A 20999-nucleotide genomic window follows, 5' to 3' on the forward strand; every position below is an offset into this window, starting at 1 on the left:
CAAAACTAAAGTAGAGAAAAATTTGGTGAAATTACCAACACACTTTCAAATCACTTTAAGGCAGAATCATTTGAGGGTGTAGGCAGGGGGTGTGTGTATGGCAGTGCATACGAGAGGAACATCCAAGACCACAGATATTGTTCCCCTTCAGGTCCACACTACAGAGGTGGAAAAAACACCTGACCTGAGAAAGAATTTCACTAGCTGTCCTCTTAGGATATTTGATGTTGGGCCAGCCTCCCAGCAAAAAGAAAGGTCAGATTAAGACCAGATTATCCACATGCTTTACTGTCAACTCAGCGTTGACAAAGCCACGTCATCATTAAATTCCATATTATTCATAGTAATTTACATTGCTTTTCTAAAATTCATAGTGCAAAAATGCATCTTCTACTTCATGAAGAAAATGTGAGCAACTAATTAAAAATTCTAATTAATTTGGTGAGTTCTAAAGAAGACCGTAAACTTCAGAATTACATTAAAAGATGCAGTTATAAAGTATTTAAAGACAATAGTCGGGCGACTCCCGGAGCGCGCACAGCCGGTTCGCAGCACGGCGCTACTGCAGCCCCCGCCCGGCCCCCGCCTGGCCCCGGCGCTGGCAGCCCAGTTACTCCTCCAGGAAAGTAGGTAGAAACCCAGGAAGTGCGTGGACTGTACACCACAGAGCAATCTGTCTTTGGCCATACTTCATACAACACTCATGAAAATGTCGAACTGCTGAGATCAGCGAAATCTCCCAATACAGAAAGCTTGAAAGACTTGCAATTTGGGCACGTCAAGACAAGAGCAGAACTAAGAGAGCTCTGAGACAAAAGGCAATAATCCAGTGGCTGAGAAAATTCACTAAACACCACAACTTCCCAAGAAAAGGGGGTGTCCGCTCACAGCCACCATCCTGGTGGACAGGAAACACTCCTGCCCATCGCCAGCCCCATAGCCCAGAGCTGCCCCAGACAACCCAGTGTGACGGAAGTGCTTCAAATAACAGGCACACACCACAAAACTGGGCGTGGACATTAGCCTTCCCTGCAACCTCAGCTGATTGTCCCAGAGTTGGGAAGGTGGAGCAGTGTGAATTAACAAAGCCCCATTCAACCATCATTTGAGCAGACTGGGAGCCTCCCTACACAGCCCAGCAGCCCAGAACTGCCCTGGGGGGACGGCACTCACCTCTGACACAGCACAGTCATCCCTCAACAGAGGACCCGGGGTGCACAGCCTGGAAGAGGGGCCCACTTGCAAGTCTCAGGAGCCATACGCCAATACCAAGGACTTGTGGGTCAGTGGCAGAGACAAACTGTGGCAGGACTGAACTGAAGGATTAGACTATTGCAGCAGCTTTAAAACTCTAGGATCACCAGGGAGATTTGATTGTTAGGGCCACCCCCACTCCTCGACTGCCCAGAAACACGCCCCACATACAGGGCAGGCAACACCAACTACACACGCAAGCTTGGTACACCAACTGGGCCCCACAAGACTCATTCCCCCACTCACCAAAAAGGCTAAGCAGGGGAGAACTGGCTTGTGGAGAACAGGTGGCTCATGGACGCCACCTGCTGGTTAGTTAGAGAAAGTGTACTCCACGAAGCTGTAGATCTGATAAATTAGAGATAAGGACTTCAATTGGTCTCCAAATCCTAAAAGAACCCTATCAAGTTCAGCAAATGCCACTAGGCCAAAAACAACAGAAAATTATAAAGCATATGAAAAAACCAAACGATATGGATAACCCAAGCCCAAGCACCCAAACCAAAAGACCAGAAGAGACACAGCACCTAGAGCAGCTACTCAAAGAACTAAAGATGAACAATGAGACCATAGTATGGGAGATAAAGGAAATCAAGAAGACTCTAGAAGAGCATAAAGAAGACATTGCAAGACTAAATAAAAAAATGGATGATCTTATGGAAATTAAAGAAACTGTTGACCAAATTAAAAAGATTCTGGACACTCATAGTACAAGACTAGAGGAAGTTGAACAACGAATCAGTGACCTGGAAGATGACAGAATGGAAAATGAAAGCATAAAAGAAAGAATGGGGAAAAAATTTGAAAAAATCGAAATGGACCTCAGGGATATGATAGATAATATGAAATGTCCAAATATAAGACTCATTGGTGTCCCAGAAGGGGAAGAAAAGGGTAAAGGTCTAGGAAGAGTATTCAAAGAAATTGTTGGGGAAAACTTCTCAAATCTTCTAAACAACATAAATACACAAATCATAAATGCTCAGCGAACTCCAAATAGAATAAATCCAAATAAACCCACTCCGAGACATATACTGATCACACTGTCAAACACAGAAGAGAAGGAGCAAGTTCTGAAAGCAGCAAGAGAAAAGCAATTCACCACATACAAAGGAAACAGCATAAGACTAAGTAGTGACTACTCAGCAGCCACCATGGAGGCGAGAAGGCAGTGGCACGATATATTTAAAATTCTGAGTGAGAAAAATTTCCAGCCAAGAATACTTTATCCAGCAAAGCTCTCCTTCAAATTTGAGGGAGAGCTTAAATTTTTCACAGACAAACAAATGCTGAGAGAATTTGCTAACAGGAGACCTGCCCTACTGGAGATACTCAAGGGAGCCCTACAGACAGAGAAACAAAGAAAGGACAGAGAGACTTGGAGAAAGGTTCAGTACTAAAGAGATTCGGTATGGGTACAATAAAGGATATTAATAGAGAGAGGGAAAAATATAGCAAACATAAACCAAAGGATAAGATGGCTGATTCAAGAAATGCCTTCACGGTTTTAACGTTGAATGTAAATGGATTAAACTCCCCAATTAAAAGATATAGATTCGCAGAATGGATCAAAAAAAATGAACCATCAATATGTTGCATACAAGAGACTCATCTTAGACACAGGGACACAAAGAAACTGAAAGTGAAAGGATGGAAAAAAATATTTCATGCAAGCTACAGCCAAAAGAAAGCAGGTGTAGCAATATTAATCTCAGATAAAATAGACTTCAAATGCAGGGATGTTTTGAGAGACAAAGAAGGCCACTACATACTAATAAAAGGGGCAATTCAGCAAGAAGAAATAACAATCGTAAATGTCTATGCACCCAATCAAGGTGCCACAAAATACATGAGAGAAACACTGGCAAAAATAAAGGAAGCAATTGATGTTTCCACAATAATTGTGGGAGACTTCAACATATCACTCTCTCCTATAGATAGATAACCAGACAGAAGACCAATAAGGAAATTGAAAACATAAACAATCTGATAAATGAATTAGATTTAACAGACATATACAGGACATTACATCCCAAATCACCAGGATACACATACTTTTCTAGTGCTCACGGAACTTTATCCAGAATAGATCATATGCTGGGACATAAAACAAGCCTCAATACATTTAAAAAGATTGAAATTATTCAAAGCACATTCTCTGACCACAATGGAATACAATTAGAAGTCAATAACCATCAGAGACTTAGAAAATTCACAAATACCTGGAGGTTAAACAACACACTCCTAAACAATCAGTGGGTTAAAGAAGAAATAGCAAGAGAAATTGCTAAATATATAGAGACGAATGAAAATGAGAACACAACGTACCAAAACCTATGGGATGCAGCAAAAGCAGTGCTAAGGGGGAAATTTATAGCACTAAACACATATATGAAAAAGGAAGAAAGAGCCAAAATCAAAGAACTAATGGATCAACTGAAGAAGCTAGAAAATGAACAGCAAACCAATCCTAAACCAAGTAAAGAAAAGAAATAACAAGGATTAAAGCAGAAATAAATGACATAGAGAACAAAAAAACAATAGAGAGGATAAATATCACCAAAAGTTGGTTCTTTGAGAAGATCAACAAGATTGACAAGCCCCTAGCTAGACTGACAAAATCAAAAAGACAGAAGACCTATATAAACAAAATAATGAATGAAAAAGGTGACATAACTGCAGATCCTGAAGAAATTAAAAAAATTATAAGAGGATATTATGAACAACTGTATGGCAACAAACTGGATAATGTAGAAGAAATGGACAATTTCCTGGAAACATGTGAACAACCTAGACTGACCAGAGAAGAAATAGAAGACCTCAACCAACCCATCACAAGCAAAGAGATCCAATCAGTCATCAAAAAACTTCCCACAAATAAATGCCCAGGGCCAGATGGCTTCACAGGGGAATTCTACCAAACTTTCCAGAAAGAACTGACACCAATCTTACTCACACTCTTTCAAAACATTGAAGAAAATGGAACACTACCTAACTCATTTTATGAAGCTAACATCAATCTAATACCAAAACCAGGCAAAGATGCTACAAAAAAGGAAAACTACCGGCCAATCTCCCTAATGAATATAGATGCAAAAATCCTCAACAAAATACTTGCAAATCGAATCCAAAGACACATTAAAAAAATCATACACCATGACCAAGTGGGGTTCATTCCAGGCATGCAAGGATGGTTCAACATAAGAAAAACAATCAATGTATTACAACACATTAAAAACTCGAAAGGGAAAATCAATTGATCATCTCAATAGATGCTGAAAAAGCATTTGACAAAATCCAACATCCCTTTTTGATAAAAACACTTCAAAAGGTAGGAATTGAAGGAAACTTCCTCAACATGATAAAGAGCATATATGAAAAACCCACAGCCAGCATAGTACTCAATGGTGACAGACTGAAAGCCTTCCCTCTAAGATCAGGAACAAGACAAGGATGCCCGCTGTCACCACTGTTATTCAACATTGTGCTGGAAGTGCTAGCCAGGGCAATCCGGCAAGACAAAGAAATAAAAGGCATCCAAATTGGAAAAGAAGAAGTAAAACTGTCATTGTTTGCAGATGATATGATCTTACATCTAGAAAACCCTGAGAAATCGACGATACAGCTACTAGAGCTAATAAACAAATTTAGCAAAGTAGCGGGATACAAGATTAATGCACATAAGTCAGTAATGTTTCTATATGCTAGAAATGAACAAACTGAAGAGACACTCAAGAAAAAGATACCATTTTCAATAGCAACTAAAAAAATCAAGTACCTAGGAATAAACTTAACCAAAGATGTTAAAGACCTATACAAAGAAAACTACATAACTCTACTAAAAGAAATAGAAGCGGACCTTAAAAGATGGAAAAATATTCCATGTTCATGGATAGGAAGGCTAAATGTCATTAAGATGTCAATTCTACCCAAACTCATCTACAGATTCAATGCAATCCCAATCAAAATTCCAACAACCTACTTTGCAGACTTGGAAAAGCTAGTTATCAAATTTATTTGGAAAGGGAAGATGCCTCGAATTGCTAAAGACACTCTAAAAAAGAAAAACGAAGTGGGAGGACTTACACTCCCTGACTTTGAAGCTTATTATAAAGCCACAGTTGCCAAAACAGCATGGTACTGGCACAAAGATAGACATATAGATCAATGGAATCAAATTGAGAATTCAGAGACAGACCCTCAGATCTATGGCCGACTGATCTTTGATAAGGCCCCCAAAGTCACTGAACTGAGTCATAATGGTCTTTTCAACAAATGGGGCTGGGAGAGTTGGATATCCATATCCAAAAGAATGAAAGAGGACCCCTACCTCACCCCCTACACAAAAATTAACTCAAAATGGACCAAAGATCTCAATATAAAAGAAAGTACCATAAAACTCCTAGAAGATAATGTAGGAAAACATCTTCAAGACCTTGTATTAGGCGGCCACTTCCTAGACTTTACACCCAAAGCACAAGCAACAAAAGAGAAAATAGATAAATGGGAACTCCTCAAGCTTAGAAGTTTCTGCACCTCAAAGGAATTTCTCAAAAAGGTAGAGGCAGCCAACTCAATGGGAAAAAATTTTTGGAAACCATGTTATCTGACAAAAGACTGATATCTTGCATATACAAAGAAATCCTACAACTCAATGACAATAGTACAGACAGCCCAATTATAAAATGGGCAAAAGATATGAAAAGACAGTTCTCTGAAGAGGAAATACAAATGGCCAAGAAACACATGAAAAAATGTTCAGCTTCACTAGCTATTAGAGAGATGCAAATTAAGACCACAATGAGATACCATCTAACACCGGTTAGAATGGCTGCCATTAAAAAAACAGGAAACTACAAATGCTGGAGGGGATGTGGAGAAATTGGAACTCTTATTCATTGTTGGTGGGACTGTATAATGGTTCAGCCACTCTGGAAGTCAGTCTGGCAGTTCCTTAGAAAACTAGATATAGAGCTACCATTCGATCCAGCGATTGCACTTCTCGGTATATACCCGGAAGATCGGAAAGCAGTGACACGAACAGATATCTGCACGCCAATGTTCATAGCAGCATTATTCACAATTGCCAAGAGATGGAAACAACCCAAATGTCCTTCAACAGATGAGTGGATAAATAAAATGTGGTATATACACACGATGGAATACTACACGGCAGTAAGAAGGAACAATCTGGTGAAACATATGACAACATGGATGAACCTTGAAGACATAATGCTGAGCGAAATAAGCCAGGTACAAAAAGAGAAATATTATATGCTACCACTAATGTGAACTTTGAAAAATGTAAAACAAATGGTTTATAATGTAGAATGTAGGGGAACTAGCAGTAGAGAGCAATTAAGGAAGGGGGAACAATAATCCAAGAAGAACAGATAAAGAAAAAAAAAAAAATAAAGACAATAAAGTTTAAAAAATTCAAATACAAATTAAAAGAAATTGCTAGGAATAATAAGGAAACAAGAAGTTGGGCCACAAAAACACAGACAGAACCCACCCCCGACACCCCCACATACACACACAACAATAACTAAAATATAATCAAGAGTCATGATTCTCAAATGGAGGTTCCTGCCCAAAGAAGAATATCAGAATCCCCTGGAGAACTTTATGTAAACTACATTCCTTACTCCCATCCTATGATTCTCATATATACCTCCCACAGGGATGCTATTTTCTAGTTGGCAATCTGCAAATTATGCTAACCATCCCCAGTCACCACTTCCTGAAACTTTACTCCCTTGGTGCATGCAATACTCAGCATTCCTGATTTTCCTTGTACTTTTCTCACCACTCCACCTGTTCTTTCTTTCTTGGGCTACACTTCATCTGCTCATCCCTGTTAACTCCAGAGTCTGTTCCTTGGCACGTGCTTTGTTTGCTACATTATGCAATCTCCCTGAACAATCTCATCTGCTCACTATCTTCATTTTAACTACCACCAGAATACTGACACCTCCCAAACCTGTAACTCCAGAACTGATGCTTATCTTCAGATTAGTATACTCAACCACCTCCAGACATCTCCACTTAGAATGGCCACAGGTTCCAAAACTGAAATCATCCACCTGGCCCCAAAAATGGTATTTACATCCACTCAAAACCCTAGTGAAAACATGGAAATTATTTCTAAGTCCTATCAAGTTCACCTAAATTTTGCACATCTCCTCCTCTGTACTCCGGCACTGCTGACCTAAGTAAGGCACTTAGTAGCTCTTATTTCAATGGCTAGGGATGTCTAACAATCCTCCACATCAAAGGCATCCTCCAAATTAAAGCCAGAATAAAGTATACATCTGATACCTAACTTTCTACTTAAAGCCCTTTAATTGCTCCTTATTACCTACAACTGGAAGATCAAGGTCTCTGGCCTCACCTCCAGCCATTTCCTGCCTTACCCTTCAAGGTGTTTCCTGCCTTTCTTTTGTCTGCTATTCCCACCTCAGGCTTTCGCTTCTACCAGGAACACCCTTTCCAGTTTTCCTCACCTAGTTAACACTTGGAAATGCTAAAGGACTCTGATCAAGTATCAATTCCTCCAGAAAGGCTTTCTAAAATTCCCAAACTGCCACAGAATTCTATGCCTATCCCTTTCTTATCATTCAATACATTACATGTCTCTGTGTATATGTGTATGTGTGCGTATGTGTAGGTGCTTCCCACCATTCCCAATTGCTAAAGGGCAGAAAGTGTGTCATTTATCTTTGTACCCTGGCACAAGGTCTGGCACATAATGGGCAAGCAATAAATATGTGCACTTGAATTGAGTTAAAGAAGACGAGCATGTGTCCTTTATTAATATTAATTCAGGGACTGAAGTTTTTTATAGATAAATCAAAGGTAACTTTAAAGCTATCATTACAGGACTATTTTAAATTTCTAATTGACTTTATCCCTTGCATACCTTTTCATATAATATATTATAAACTCAATAGTAAATCACAAAGAAAATCTATTTAATTTAGCTGTCATTCTATCATATTACAGTTCATTTAATACATACAACGAGGTATCAAAATTCCACTAAAATAAGTTTTAGGATTGAAGGCAACTCAATTTTCACAAATCGTATGAAGTTTCTTTTCATCCAACTTACCCGAAAATTATCTGGGGAGCTCAAATGAAGTTTTTCCCTAATATCTTCAGAAGCACCAGCACACAACCTATAAAAGATATGATAGTTTCTTTCCTCTTGGCCTTGAACACAGATCCTAGATTTCTCTAGAAGATAATGTGAAACAAATCCTCCAACAACTGAACTCTAAAAAACAAAATAGAGAGAAAATACATTTTCATAAATTCTTAAAGTATAACTTATCAATGTTAAATTATTCATCTTTTCTAATAAACTGTCTATTAAAGAAGTGATAAAATTTATCAAATAAAGGAAAAACCAGATAACTAAATGTAAGCTTAAAGTACTTATGGAATCCATCCCTCATTTTAAACATCCTCATTATGTTCCTATCTAGACCCTTTTAAGCTTTGAACGCCCAAAAAATCAGAATTGGCTTTGCACTGTACTTTAATACAAATGGAGCTAGAATGTCTTGCAAGAAAAATAGATATAAGGCAATACTCAATGCTGAAGTCAATTCCAATATTTGGGTTATAAACTGTGAAACAAGCTCTTGGATAGTTATAATGAAGGTATATATTTCCCCAAACTATATAAAGTAACGAGAGGAATTTAAAGGGGTTTACCAAGTGTTCAGATACAGTTGTAATTCAAATTTACCAAGAAATGATAAAATAGCTGTCATGTTAATTTTATGTATTAATTTGGTTAGGTTATGGTGTCCAGTAGTTTGGTCACGAACTGGCCTAGTTGATGCTGTGGAGGTACTGTATAGATGGGATTAGCGTTTACAAGCAGTTGACCCTAAGTAATGTGGTAGGTCACACTGTGGTGGGCCATAATGTGGGTGGGCCTCATCCAATCACTTGGAGTTCTGAACAGCAAGAACTGGGGGTTCCAGAGGTCAGAAGAATTTCTGCCTCAGGACTTCAACATCAACTCTTACTGGAATTTCCTGCCTGGCAGCTTCCCCTATGGAATGTGCAACCAAGACTTCAACATTACCTTTACCAGAAACTCCCAGCCTGCAGCCTACCCTACAGAATTTGACTCACTAGTTCCCACAACTGCATGAGCCAATTCCTTATAATCACTTACTATATATAGTTATATATATATATATATATATATATATATATATATATATATATACCCTGTTAGCTGTTTCTCTGAAGAACCCTGACTGATATCACAGCATCAATTCTGTCAATTCTCTCTTACCTTTTCATTGAAATGTATTTCTACAAATTTTCCAAATCGACTGCTATTATTGTTGCGAACAGTCTTTGCATTTCCAAAGGCTTCCAAGAGTGGGTTGGCTATTGAGAAAGATATGAAAATATTCTATCAAAATATTAATGTAAAGGAAAATTACCAAACAGCATGCATAGTATGACCCCATTTTATTAATACATATACATACATCTAGATTAATAAGTATATACATACATCTAGAAAAACATTCTCAAAAATATCAAATGAAGGAATTCACATGCAATGTCAAATCCCATTCAGGCACTATTCAAGGTGCAGGAGATGAGAAAATGAGTAAGACATGTTCTATGTTCCCTGTTCATAAGGAGCTCAGTCTTACAGAGAAGTGAAATCAGTATAACAGGTGCTAGCAGAAAAGCAGAGACATAGATGTAGAGCACAGAAGAGAGAGTCAATAATGTGGGTGGGCTTCTTAAGTAAAGTAGATTATCCTCAATAATGTTGAGGGCTTCATTCAATCAGCTGAAAGGCATTAAGAGCAAAATTGACTAGATTACAGCATCAGTTGCTCCCCAAGAGTTTCCAGCTTGTTGGTCTGCACTACAGTCTTTGGACTTGCCACCCCAAAATCACACAAGTCAATTCCTTTAAATAAATCTCTTTACATGGTTCTATTTCTTTGCAGAAACTTGACTGAAATGTATCCTTAAATGTACTGAAAATTACTTGAAATATATAAAAAGAAAACAAAAATATGGGAAATAATTTTTAAAAGTCACTAGGTTTAAATCTATAAATCAACTTTAAAAATTACTTCCTAAGAATGTTAACGTTTTCACAAGTACATCAGCCCTACAAGAGCACTGATCATAATGGATAAAACAATAAACCTCTGGTGACAAAATACAGACAACAAAGTTATTACTTGACTTACTTTTCTAAAATATATTATATATTAATAACCTCCAGGTTTAACATTTTTACAGACACATTCAACAAAACATAAAAAATCAAAAATTTATAGAATTACTTAAGAAAATTTATAGAATTACTGAAGAAAATTTTAAAATTCCCAATGTACAAATGTAACACTTTAATTGTTATTTTATAATCATACACACACACACACACACACAAACCATATGACTAGAAAAAGGTTACTGGAACCTATTCTTCTACTTGCTAAAGTCTCACCTATAAACACACCAGCTCAGTATTAATTTTACTCACATATTCCCCATTAACAATCTCATTAACTGCTTCACAACACTTATTGTTAGAATATTTCTTGTGAAGCCCTCTAAAATCCATTTCCCTTATTCTATCCCCAGTAGAAAGCTTAACTAGTCTTTTAAGTATCATTCCCCAGGCAATTCAGTTGCCAAAATAAGTCAGAAAGTATTAAAACTAAAAGAAACATTAGCATATATCCATCCCTCTTCTTTCAGATGGGCAAGAAAACTAAAGTCCCACAAGGTCAACTGACTCGCCAAGGGCCACACAACTGGCTATTAGCAAAATGGGAACTCATCACAGGTCTCCCCGACTCCCTTACTGATGACCTACGAGCTTTTGCTGAATTTAATATCTCTATTAAGTAAAATATTCTGAAACAGGATAAGACCCTGTCCATCAGAAAATTAGATTAATACTATTATAAACATACTCATGGCTAAACAACAACCAAATTTCCATTAAGGAGGACATTAAACGATTTCTGTATCCTTCCAATTAACGTCTCCATAAGAGTCTCTACTAAGAGACTAGGAATCATTTTGAATAATACTTCCCAATCTTTCTTAACTCTAACACACCACACACTGCAGAGCACTGTCTCATGGAACAAACAAGGGTTATTATATCCAATTCCCAAGTGAGTCCGCACTTCAAGAAAACAAATCAGAATACTAATTAGTCTTTTATGAGTTAACTCAGATTTTGTTCTTTCTTATTGATCTGTTCAAGTTTAAGGATGATTCCCTCACAAAGTAAGGTACTTTACAATGAGTAAAGCATTTCTTATGAGATCCTTACTCCTGAGCATCACAAAACCACAACTGAGAACTGTAGTAAAACCAGAAAATTATTTAAATCAAGAAACATGAAAAATTTTACTGAAAGACAAGTTTTAAAATGTTTATTAGAGTTCTGTTTAGATTAGGATTTATCTACAAACATATTTTACGTAATTGTGAAAACACAAAAGGACCTAATACATTTTGTTCACCTGAAATTTTTCCTACTGTCAAAAGAATGTTGTTTTAGTTTGCCAGGGCTGCTGTGGCAAATACCACAGACTGGCTGGCTTAACAACAGGAATTTACTAGCTCACAGTTTGGAGGCTAGAAATCCAAAATCAAGGTATCAGTGGGCCATGCCTTCTCCAAAGACGGTAGCATTCTGGTGGTGGCTTGCTAGCAATCAGTCTCTGCCTCCAACATATCGCAATCTGTCTCCTCTGTTTCCTCCTGTGGCTTCTACTTCTCCTAGGTCATCTGTCTCCATTCAGATTGCCTCTCCCCACAAGAACCCCAGTCATAATGGATCAAGGCTCACCCTCATTAAAGATTCTACTTACAAATGAGTTCACATCCCCAGGATGGGGTTTAGGAGTTTGAACATACCTTTATGGAGGACATTATTCAATCCCCAACAGTCAGCCCTCTAGACCCCAAAATTACATGCTCTTTGCACAAGTGAAATGCCTTCACCCCATTCCAATATCCCCAAAGCTGTAAGCTATTTCAGTAACAACGCTCACTCTAAAATCTCATTGAAATCAGTCATGGGAATGTCACTTTTGTCCTGGTGCAAAATTCCTCTGTTTCCATGGACTTGTGAAACCTAGAATACAGCTATCTACTTCAAAATACAAGGGGGGGGGGGGGGGGGGGGCGCAGGCATGGGATAGACATTCCTATTCCAGAAGAGAGACACTGGAAGGAAAATAAGAGTCCCAAGTCCGAAGCAAATCTGAAACCCATTACAGAAAATTCCTTTAGATTCTCCATGGTCTAAGAGTCATCTATGGCATGATGCTTTGTACATTGGGCCTACTCGTATGGCTTTCTCCAACCACTGGGACAGGTCACACTCTCCACAAATACCAGGGCATACGATCCACCCTCCAAATACCTGGGAGAGCAATGGCCCCCTCTCTCTCTTGGCCTGAGGTGATCTCTTTGGCTTAGCCCTCTGCTTCCACAGTTCTCCATTTCTTCCTTCATTTCATCCCATCTCTGTCCCTTTCAGTCTCAAAATACCTTGGTTTTCAAATTTCAAATTCTCAAGAACCTTGGTTTTCCATGCAATTCAAGGGGATCTAAGACAAAAGGATCTTCCACAGATGCTTCCCCAGTAACTGCATTTCAATTCTTAACTTCCGCAAGATGGCTGACTGGATCCATGAGTCATGTACCTACTCTCTTTAGCAAATGGCTGTTGAGTCACACCCTCACACAGAGCCCTGTTCTGGAGACTCACCTCCCAGCCACTCAGGGACGGCCCTATTAGAGTCAGTTCTGGCCCTGGTCTTAGAGCACGCTACCTGGATAGGCTGAGTTTTTCTAAATCATCAAATGCTGGTTTCCTTTTTTGCTTAAAAGTTTAGTACTCAATTTATCTCTCTCCTCTCACATTTAACTATAAGCAACACCTACAGACTGTGCCTTTCACACTTTGTTTGGAACTCTCCTGAGATAAATATCCGAGTTCTGCTTTACAAGCAACATCAAAACACAATTTTATCAAGTTCTCTGCCACTTTTTTTTCTATTGCATTTTTTATACAATTCAATTGACATATAGTCATATACCATACCATCAACATAAGTGTACAATCAATTGATCAGAGTATCATACAGTTGTGCATTCATCACAATTTTTGAACATTTTCATTACTCAAAATAAATAAGAAGAAAAATTAAAATTAAAAAGAATACCAAAAACATCCCCCTACCCTACCCTATCATCTCTGCCACTTTTTGACAAGGATTTCCTTTCCTTCCAGTTTCCAATAACACATTCATCATTTCCTTCTAAGTCCTCACCAGAAGCAACATTAATGTCCATATTTCTTTTCTTTTTTTTAATGTCCATATTTCTACCAACATTCTGCTCATGATAATATATGTATTCTCTAAGACAAAAGAAAATTTATCTACAGGTTTTACTTTTTTCTGAGCCCTCACTAGAATCACCTTTAATGTCCATTTTCTACCAACAGTCAGTTGAAAGATATCCAGGTGTTTTCTCTCAAGTGCTTCAAAATTCTTCCAGCCTTTACCTGTTACCCTATTCCAAACCCTCTTCCATATTTTTGGTTAATTGTTATAGCAGCACCCCACTCTCAGCACCAAAACCTATTTTAGTTTGCCAGAGTTGCTACGACAAATACCACAAACAGGTTGGCTGAAAAAACAGGAATTAATTGGCTCGGTATGGAGGCTAGAAATCCAAAAAAGCATTGGCAGGTCACACCTTCTCTAAAGACTGTAACATTCTTCTGGTGGCTTGCTGGCAATCAACCTCTGCTACCATCATACAGCAATCTGTCTCTACCATCTCCTCCTGTGACTTCTACTCCTCCTGCTCTGTCTTCTGTATCCTTCCAGATTTGCTCTCCCCACAAGAACTTTACTCAAAACGCATCAAGATACAATATTCTGATTCAATTTGGCCTCATTTTATAGAATCATTGAAGATCCTATTTACAAATGAGTTCACACCCACAGGGTGGGGGTTAGGATTTGAAAATATCTTCATATGGGATGTGATTCAATCCCCAACAAGTGTCAAAAATGCATTTAATATAGCAGTGAGTTAAGACATTTGGTTTATAAGCCAGTTCCACAACTTATTAGCCATATGATCTCGGGCAAGTTACTTAAACTCTCATTACCTCAGTTTCTCATCTGTAAAAGTGGAAAAATAATAGTACCCACCTAATTCTGTGAAGATTTATATTACATAACAAGTTGTAAGCAAATCAAACAATGCACCATACATACCACATATGTAAACAAAACTATCACTATTAAAATACTTGCTGAGTACCTAGTGGGAGGAAGTGAAGAGGGAGGAAGAATATTCTCAATAGCCTAAAACACCTCCAAAGGATTACAGGGCAGCGAGCATGACTAAAGCATAAGAAATCAGAGGGTACATAACTCAAAACTGGGTTTGGGGGGAGGAATGATGATTTATATAGGAACTCTGCACTTTCTGCATGATTTTACTGTAAATCTACAACTGCTCTAATTTTTTAAAATAAAAATAAATTTAAAAAAATTAGACGAGGGTAGGAGGCAGGAGCCAGACCAGGCAATGCACTTAGGCAATGATAGGGATTTGGGGCTTTAACTTGATAGCAATATAAAGCCATTAATGGATTTAAAACAAAAGAGATCATTCAGGCTTCAGAACAGGTTAAGAGAAAGCAAAAATATAAGTGGGTAGACCAGGCGTTTACAATGTAAAGGGCAGACTCAAGATGATGGTAGCCATGATGGTTAGGTTCATTTGTCAACTTGGTCCAGTAATGGTGCCCAGTTGTCTGGTCAAGCAGGCACTGACCTAACTGTTACTGCAAGGACATTCTGTGGACTTAAATAATCAGTAAGTCGATTGCATTTATGACCGATTATATCTATAATCAACTGAATAGATTGCTTTCAACAATAAGAGATGTTTCATCCAATCAGTTGAAGGCTTTAAAAGGAGAAGTGATGACTTCAGCAGTCAGAAGAGAGAACTTTCATCTCTACTTCAGCCAGTTAACTTCTCCTGGGGAATTCATCAAAAACCTTCATTGGAGTTGCTAGCTTGCAGCCTGTCCTATGGAATTTGGACTCATGCATCCCCACAGTTGCATGAGACGTTTTTATAAAATCTCATAATGTTTACAGCTATCTCCTGTGGGTTCTGTTTCCCTAGAGAACACTGACTGTTCTGGTTTGCTAATGCTTCACTGGAGGTTGGCCAATGGTGTCCGGAAAACCTCTGTTAGCTGGGAAGGCACGTGGCTGGCATCTGCTCCGGAGTTCTGGTCTCAAAATGGCTTTCTCCTGGGATGTTCCTCTCTAGGCTGCAGCTCCTCAAAAATGACACTCTTAGTTGCTCTTGGGGCATTTGTCCTCTCTTAGCTTCTCCAGAACAAAAGTATGCTTTCAAACGCCATCTCCAGAATGTCTCTGCAAGCTGCAGCTCCTCTCTCAGCTCCTGTGTGTTCTTCAAAGTATCCCTCTCGGCTGTAGTAAGCTCACTCCTTCTGTCTGAGCTTACATAGTGCCCTAGTAAACTAATCAAGGCCCAAGCTGAATGGCAGGGCCACACCTCCATGGAAATGTCTAATCACCTACAGCTGGATGGGTCGTATCTCCCTGGAAACACTCAATCAAAGAATTAGAATCTAATCAACACTAATACATCTGTTCACACAAGACTGCATCACAGAAAATGGCATTTTGGGGGACATAATACATTCAAACTGGCACACTGAATAAGACAGCTTTGGTGCCAGCAGTGATTTTTGAGACAGAATCTTAAAAATGGGTTTTTGCAATTGGTTTGCTACTCTGATTAGATTCAAAGGCACTAATGACTCCAATAATCAAGATGGCAATGACAGTCGATAGTGTGAGTTGGCAATAGAGATATGCAAAATATCACCATAGGATACTGCTACTCATATGCTTATAAGAGGCAAGGATCTGGGTGAGAGTGTTTTTGACACCTTAACAGAGCTTTGTGGAGTTAATAGGTATAATAGGTATAATGATGTTGGCTGATTGTTCCCAAATACACTGGATACAGTTATAAAAGAAAGAGATGAGTTAAAGACTTGAAATTTGCAACTTAAGTGCCACATGAAAGCTGTAAAATTTTTATGTGTGCCCTGAAAGAAAATCTTGTCTCCTGTGGCTACACAGTTGAGATCTCTGAAAACCAGGTATAGAGTCTCATTGTATGTGTGGCCGATTGACAATGTAAAGTAAAATCTCAACCTCGCATGGTGTCAGCTGTTAAAGTAAAGGCATTAATTGGAAAAGAATGGGATCCTGAAAATTGGAAAGGGGATATATCGGTTGATAATGATGGCAGTGGGGACACTGAAACCCTAGATTCTGCTGACTCTTTGCTAGATAGATAAACCTGTAAAGGTTTGCCCTGAGGAAACAGCCCTCAGACCTCCAGCCTGCTCTGGGAAATCTGCCATCTAGCCACCACCCAAAGAGATTAACCCTACTGTGCCTGATAACCTATAACCTTCCACTGAGCAAACAGCCCTCACTGCTCTGAGAGATAAATCCTGTTTTACCAGATGAAACTGCAATGGAATGCCCTGAGATAATTGGCTTCAAGGACACTTCTAATACCTTTCATGACCCACCCCCACCACTGCTCTTTTCTTCAAGACCTATAACTAGACTAAAGCCCCAACAGTCCCCAAAAGGTGAGGTACAAAGTGTGACCCATGAGGAGGCATGCTATACTCCAAAAGAACTCCACGATGGAGACCAGAGGTTTGATGGGCTGAGCCCTTTATCACAGGACTTTTTGGGAACACTGTTACTGCAAAGGAGAGGCTACGCCTGCTTATAATTGTGCCTAAGTGTCTCCTCCTGAATGCCTCTTTGTTGCTCAGATGTGGCCCTCTCTCTCTAGCTAAGCCAACTTGGTAGGTGAAATCACTGCCCTCCCCACTGTGTGGGATCTGACACCCAGGGGTGTAAATCTCCCTGGCAACGTGGAATATGACTCCTAGACCTGGCATCGTGGGATGGAGAAAATCTTCTTGACCAAAAGGGGGATGTGAAATTAAATGAAATAAGTTTCAGTGGCTGAGAGATTCCAAAAGGAGCCGAGAGGTCACTCTGGTGTGTACTCTTACACACAATATAGATAATCCTTTAAAGGTTCTAATGAATTGGAATAGCTAGCAATAAATACCTGAAACTATCAAACTACAACCCAGAACCCCTGAATCTTTAAGATGATTGTATAACAGTGTAGCTTATGAGGGATGACAATGAGATTGGGAAAGCCATATGGATCACACTCCCCTTTGTCCAGTTTATGGATGGATGAGTAGAAAAATGGGGGCAAAAACAAAAGAACAACAACAAAAAAGGCACCCCGTCTCTTTTTTACTTTAATTTTCTTTTTCACTTTAATTTTTATTATTATTTTTGTGTGTGTGGTAATGAAAATGTTCAAAAATTAGTTTTGAAGATGAACGCACAACTATATAATGGCACCATGAACAACTGATTGTATGCTTTGTATGACTGCATGGTATGTGAATATATCTCAATAAAACTGAATTTAAAAAAAAGAACTCCATGAGTTTTCTAATTTATATACATAGAAGTCAGGGAAATATATGTGGGAATGGATATTAAAGGTGTGGGACAATGGTGGAAGGAATATAAAGTTGGATCAGGCTGAATTTACTGATATGGACCCACTAAGCAGAGATTCTGGATTCAGTGCTGTAGCTCAAGGGTTAGAAAGAGTGTTAACAGTTTGTTTGGATGCTTGGCTGAAACATGGATTAAAAGATGGCTGATATTACCTGAGGTCAAAATGTCAGAACTGTCCTGGTATAATGTAGAGGAGGGGATCTAAAGGCTTAGAGAGATTGCACCCAATGTCAGAGTGGATTTATCATGAAAGACCTGCTCACATCTCAGGAATGACCAGAGGACGCACCTTTTACCAAGAATGTGAGGAATAAATTTGAGAGACTAGCTCCATCATCTCTGAAGACCTCTGAAGTCACCCTTCTCTGTAGGTCAGATATTACTGGGGGAACTGCTATCACTGAACTGGAATCCTTAAACACAATGGGGATGACCAGAACCCGAGTTGGCAGATGTTAATCTCCAAAGGTGAGGTGGGCATGGCTACCATAGTGGATATCAGGCTCAAAGCAGCAGTCAAAATAATTTGACTCTCAGAGACTTACGGTCTTTGCTAGTAGATCATGGGGTACCTACAAGTAATACAGATGGGCAGTCTACTAAATTCTTACTGGATGTGTATAAACAGAAGAGTCTTAGGTCAAGTGAACAAAAGTCAACCTTGAATTAAAAAAAAAGAGTCACAGCCCCTTAATCAATTCACAGACTTGAAACAGTTTACAGACCCAGAGACCCTTGAATGAAGGGAAGGCCAGGTCCCCTTGGGGAAGAACCCTGCTACACTGCCAAAAGATTACATTGTTAATCTTTCTCTCAGCCATGCCCAAAGAGACCTACAGCCTTTTAACAGAGTAACTATGCAATGGTGAAAAGGAAATGATCAGATATTTCAGGGAATATTAGGCACTGGCTCAGAAGTGACATTAATCCCAGGAGACCCAAAACGTCAACATGGTCCACCAGTCAGAATTGGGGAATATGGGGTCAGGTGACTGATGGACTGTTAGCTAAGGTACGTCTCACATTGGGTCCAGTAGGTCCCTGGACCAATTCTGTGGTTATTTTCCTAGTTCTGGAATGCAGTATTGGAAGAGACATTCTCAGCAACTGGCAGCATACCCATACTGGTTCTCTGACTTGTAGAGTGAGGGCTACTATGATAGGAAAAGCCAAGTGGAAGCCACTAGAACTGCCCCACCTAGCAAAATAAGAAGTAATACCAGACTCCTGGTGGCATTTCAGAGATTACTGCCATTCTTAAGGAGGACTTGAAGGATGCAGGGGTGGTGATTCCCACCACATACCCATTCAATTCTACTATTTGCCTTGGAGAAAACAGATAGGTCTCGGAGGATGACAGTGAATTATCATAACCTTAACAAGGTGGTGACTCCAATTGCAGCTGCTGTTCCAGATGTAGTATCATTGCTTGAGCAAATCAACAAATGCCCGAGTATCTGGAATGCAGCTATTGATCTAGCAAATGCTTTTTTCTCACCTGCTGTTAGTAATGACAATCAGAAACAGTTTGCTTTTAGCAAGCAAGGCCAGAAGTATATCTTCACTGTCCTACCTCAGGGGCATATCAACTCTCCAGCCCTACATCACAAGCTTGTCTCCAGGGACCTTGATCATTTTCCCCTCCCACAAGATATCACACTGGTCCATTATATGGACAATATCACATTGATTGGAACTAGTGAGCAAGAAGTAGCAACTACTCTAGACTTATTGTTAAGGCATTTGTGTGTCAGAGGATGGGAGATAAATCCAACAAAAATACAGGGGACTTCCTTGGGAGACTCTGGGTTGGGAGGCAGGAGGCAGAGCCCAGGTCTCGGCTTGCTGCCCTTTAGCCGTGTGGCCCTGCACAAGCCACACTGTCCTCTCTGGGCCTCAGTGTCCTCACCAGACCAGAGGACATTTTGGCATTCTCTGGCTTTCTGAATACACTGCAACCTTGTTTTTCCACTACATATTTATTCTCAATAAGTTCTACCCTAAACAAGACCTGACCTGGGAACTCCCCAAGGAGCTACTTTAATAGCCTGAGAAGCTGTATGGGATGATGATTAAGAACCTGGGCTTTATCCTGATGTGATGCCAGAGGAAGCATACAATGCCACCTATGACACTTCCTTGAAAAGAAAAGGAAAACAAAAAGGAAAAAAAACCTGAATCTACGAAGTCTCCAGCTCTTACTGCCAGTTTACAGAAAGTATGCAAGGTGGAGAAGCATGTGAAAAACCACCAACAGGATGCAGTCGGTTACATCCACAATGTGGGAAATGATCAAGGTCCCTGAAAGGAAATGACAGAAATCTTCAACAAGTTTAAAAAGGGGAAAGAGAGAAACTATTATAGATTTAAAGACATATAAGAGATTTACCAATCAAATGTAACGTATGGACCTTTTATGGATCCTGATTCAAACAAAGCAACTGTAAAAACACATTTTCTGAAAGAACTGGGGAAATCTGATAATGGATTGGTATTAGATGATATTAAGGAATTACTATTAACTTTGCTAGATGTGATAATACTGTTTCCTTAAAAGAAACAGGAGGAGAAAAGGGAAAGGAAGAGGACAGGGGAGGGAAGGTGAGGGAACAGGAAAGGAATCCTTATCTGTTATAAATAAATACTAAAATCCTTTGGGCGGGAAAAAAAAGATACAGGGGCTTCTACTTCAGTGAAATTTCTAGGTGTTCTGTGGTGTGGGGCATGTGATATCCCTTCTAAAGTGAAGGATAAGCTATTGCATCTGGCCCCTCCTACAACCAAAAAAGAAGCACAAAAATCAAGGGGTAGAAACGGGAGTGGTACCACTCACTATCACCCCTAATGATCCACTAAAAAATTTTGCTTCCTGTCCCTGCAGTCTTAAACTCTGCTGTTCTACAGGTCTTAGTTCCAAAAGGCGGAGGGCTTCCACCAGGAGAAACAACAACAATTCCACTGAACTGGAAGATAAGACTGCCACCTGGCCACTTTGGGCTTCTCATGCCTCTG

At 39.3% G+C, this 20999-nt stretch overlaps 1 protein-coding gene across 1 annotated transcript in view; it reads right to left on the reverse strand.

The window, feature by feature from the left end:
- Window positions 1-20999, reverse strand: part of MYO6 (myosin VI) — a 183563-nt gene that overhangs the window by 68976 nt on the left and 93588 nt on the right. Inside the window, exons 8-9 of the mRNA XM_037842731.1 lie at window positions 9572-9669; window positions 8369-8533 (exon numbers count right to left, since the gene is read on the reverse strand). Of these exons, the coding sequence (XP_037698659.1) occupies window positions 8369-8533; window positions 9572-9669 (263 nt within the window). The remainder of the gene's footprint in view (window positions 1-8368; window positions 8534-9571; window positions 9670-20999) is intronic.

Source organism: Choloepus didactylus, chromosome 7 (assembly GCF_015220235.1).
Source record: "Choloepus didactylus isolate mChoDid1 chromosome 7, mChoDid1.pri, whole genome shotgun sequence".
NCBI lineage: Eukaryota > Metazoa > Chordata > Mammalia > Pilosa > Megalonychidae > Choloepus > Choloepus didactylus.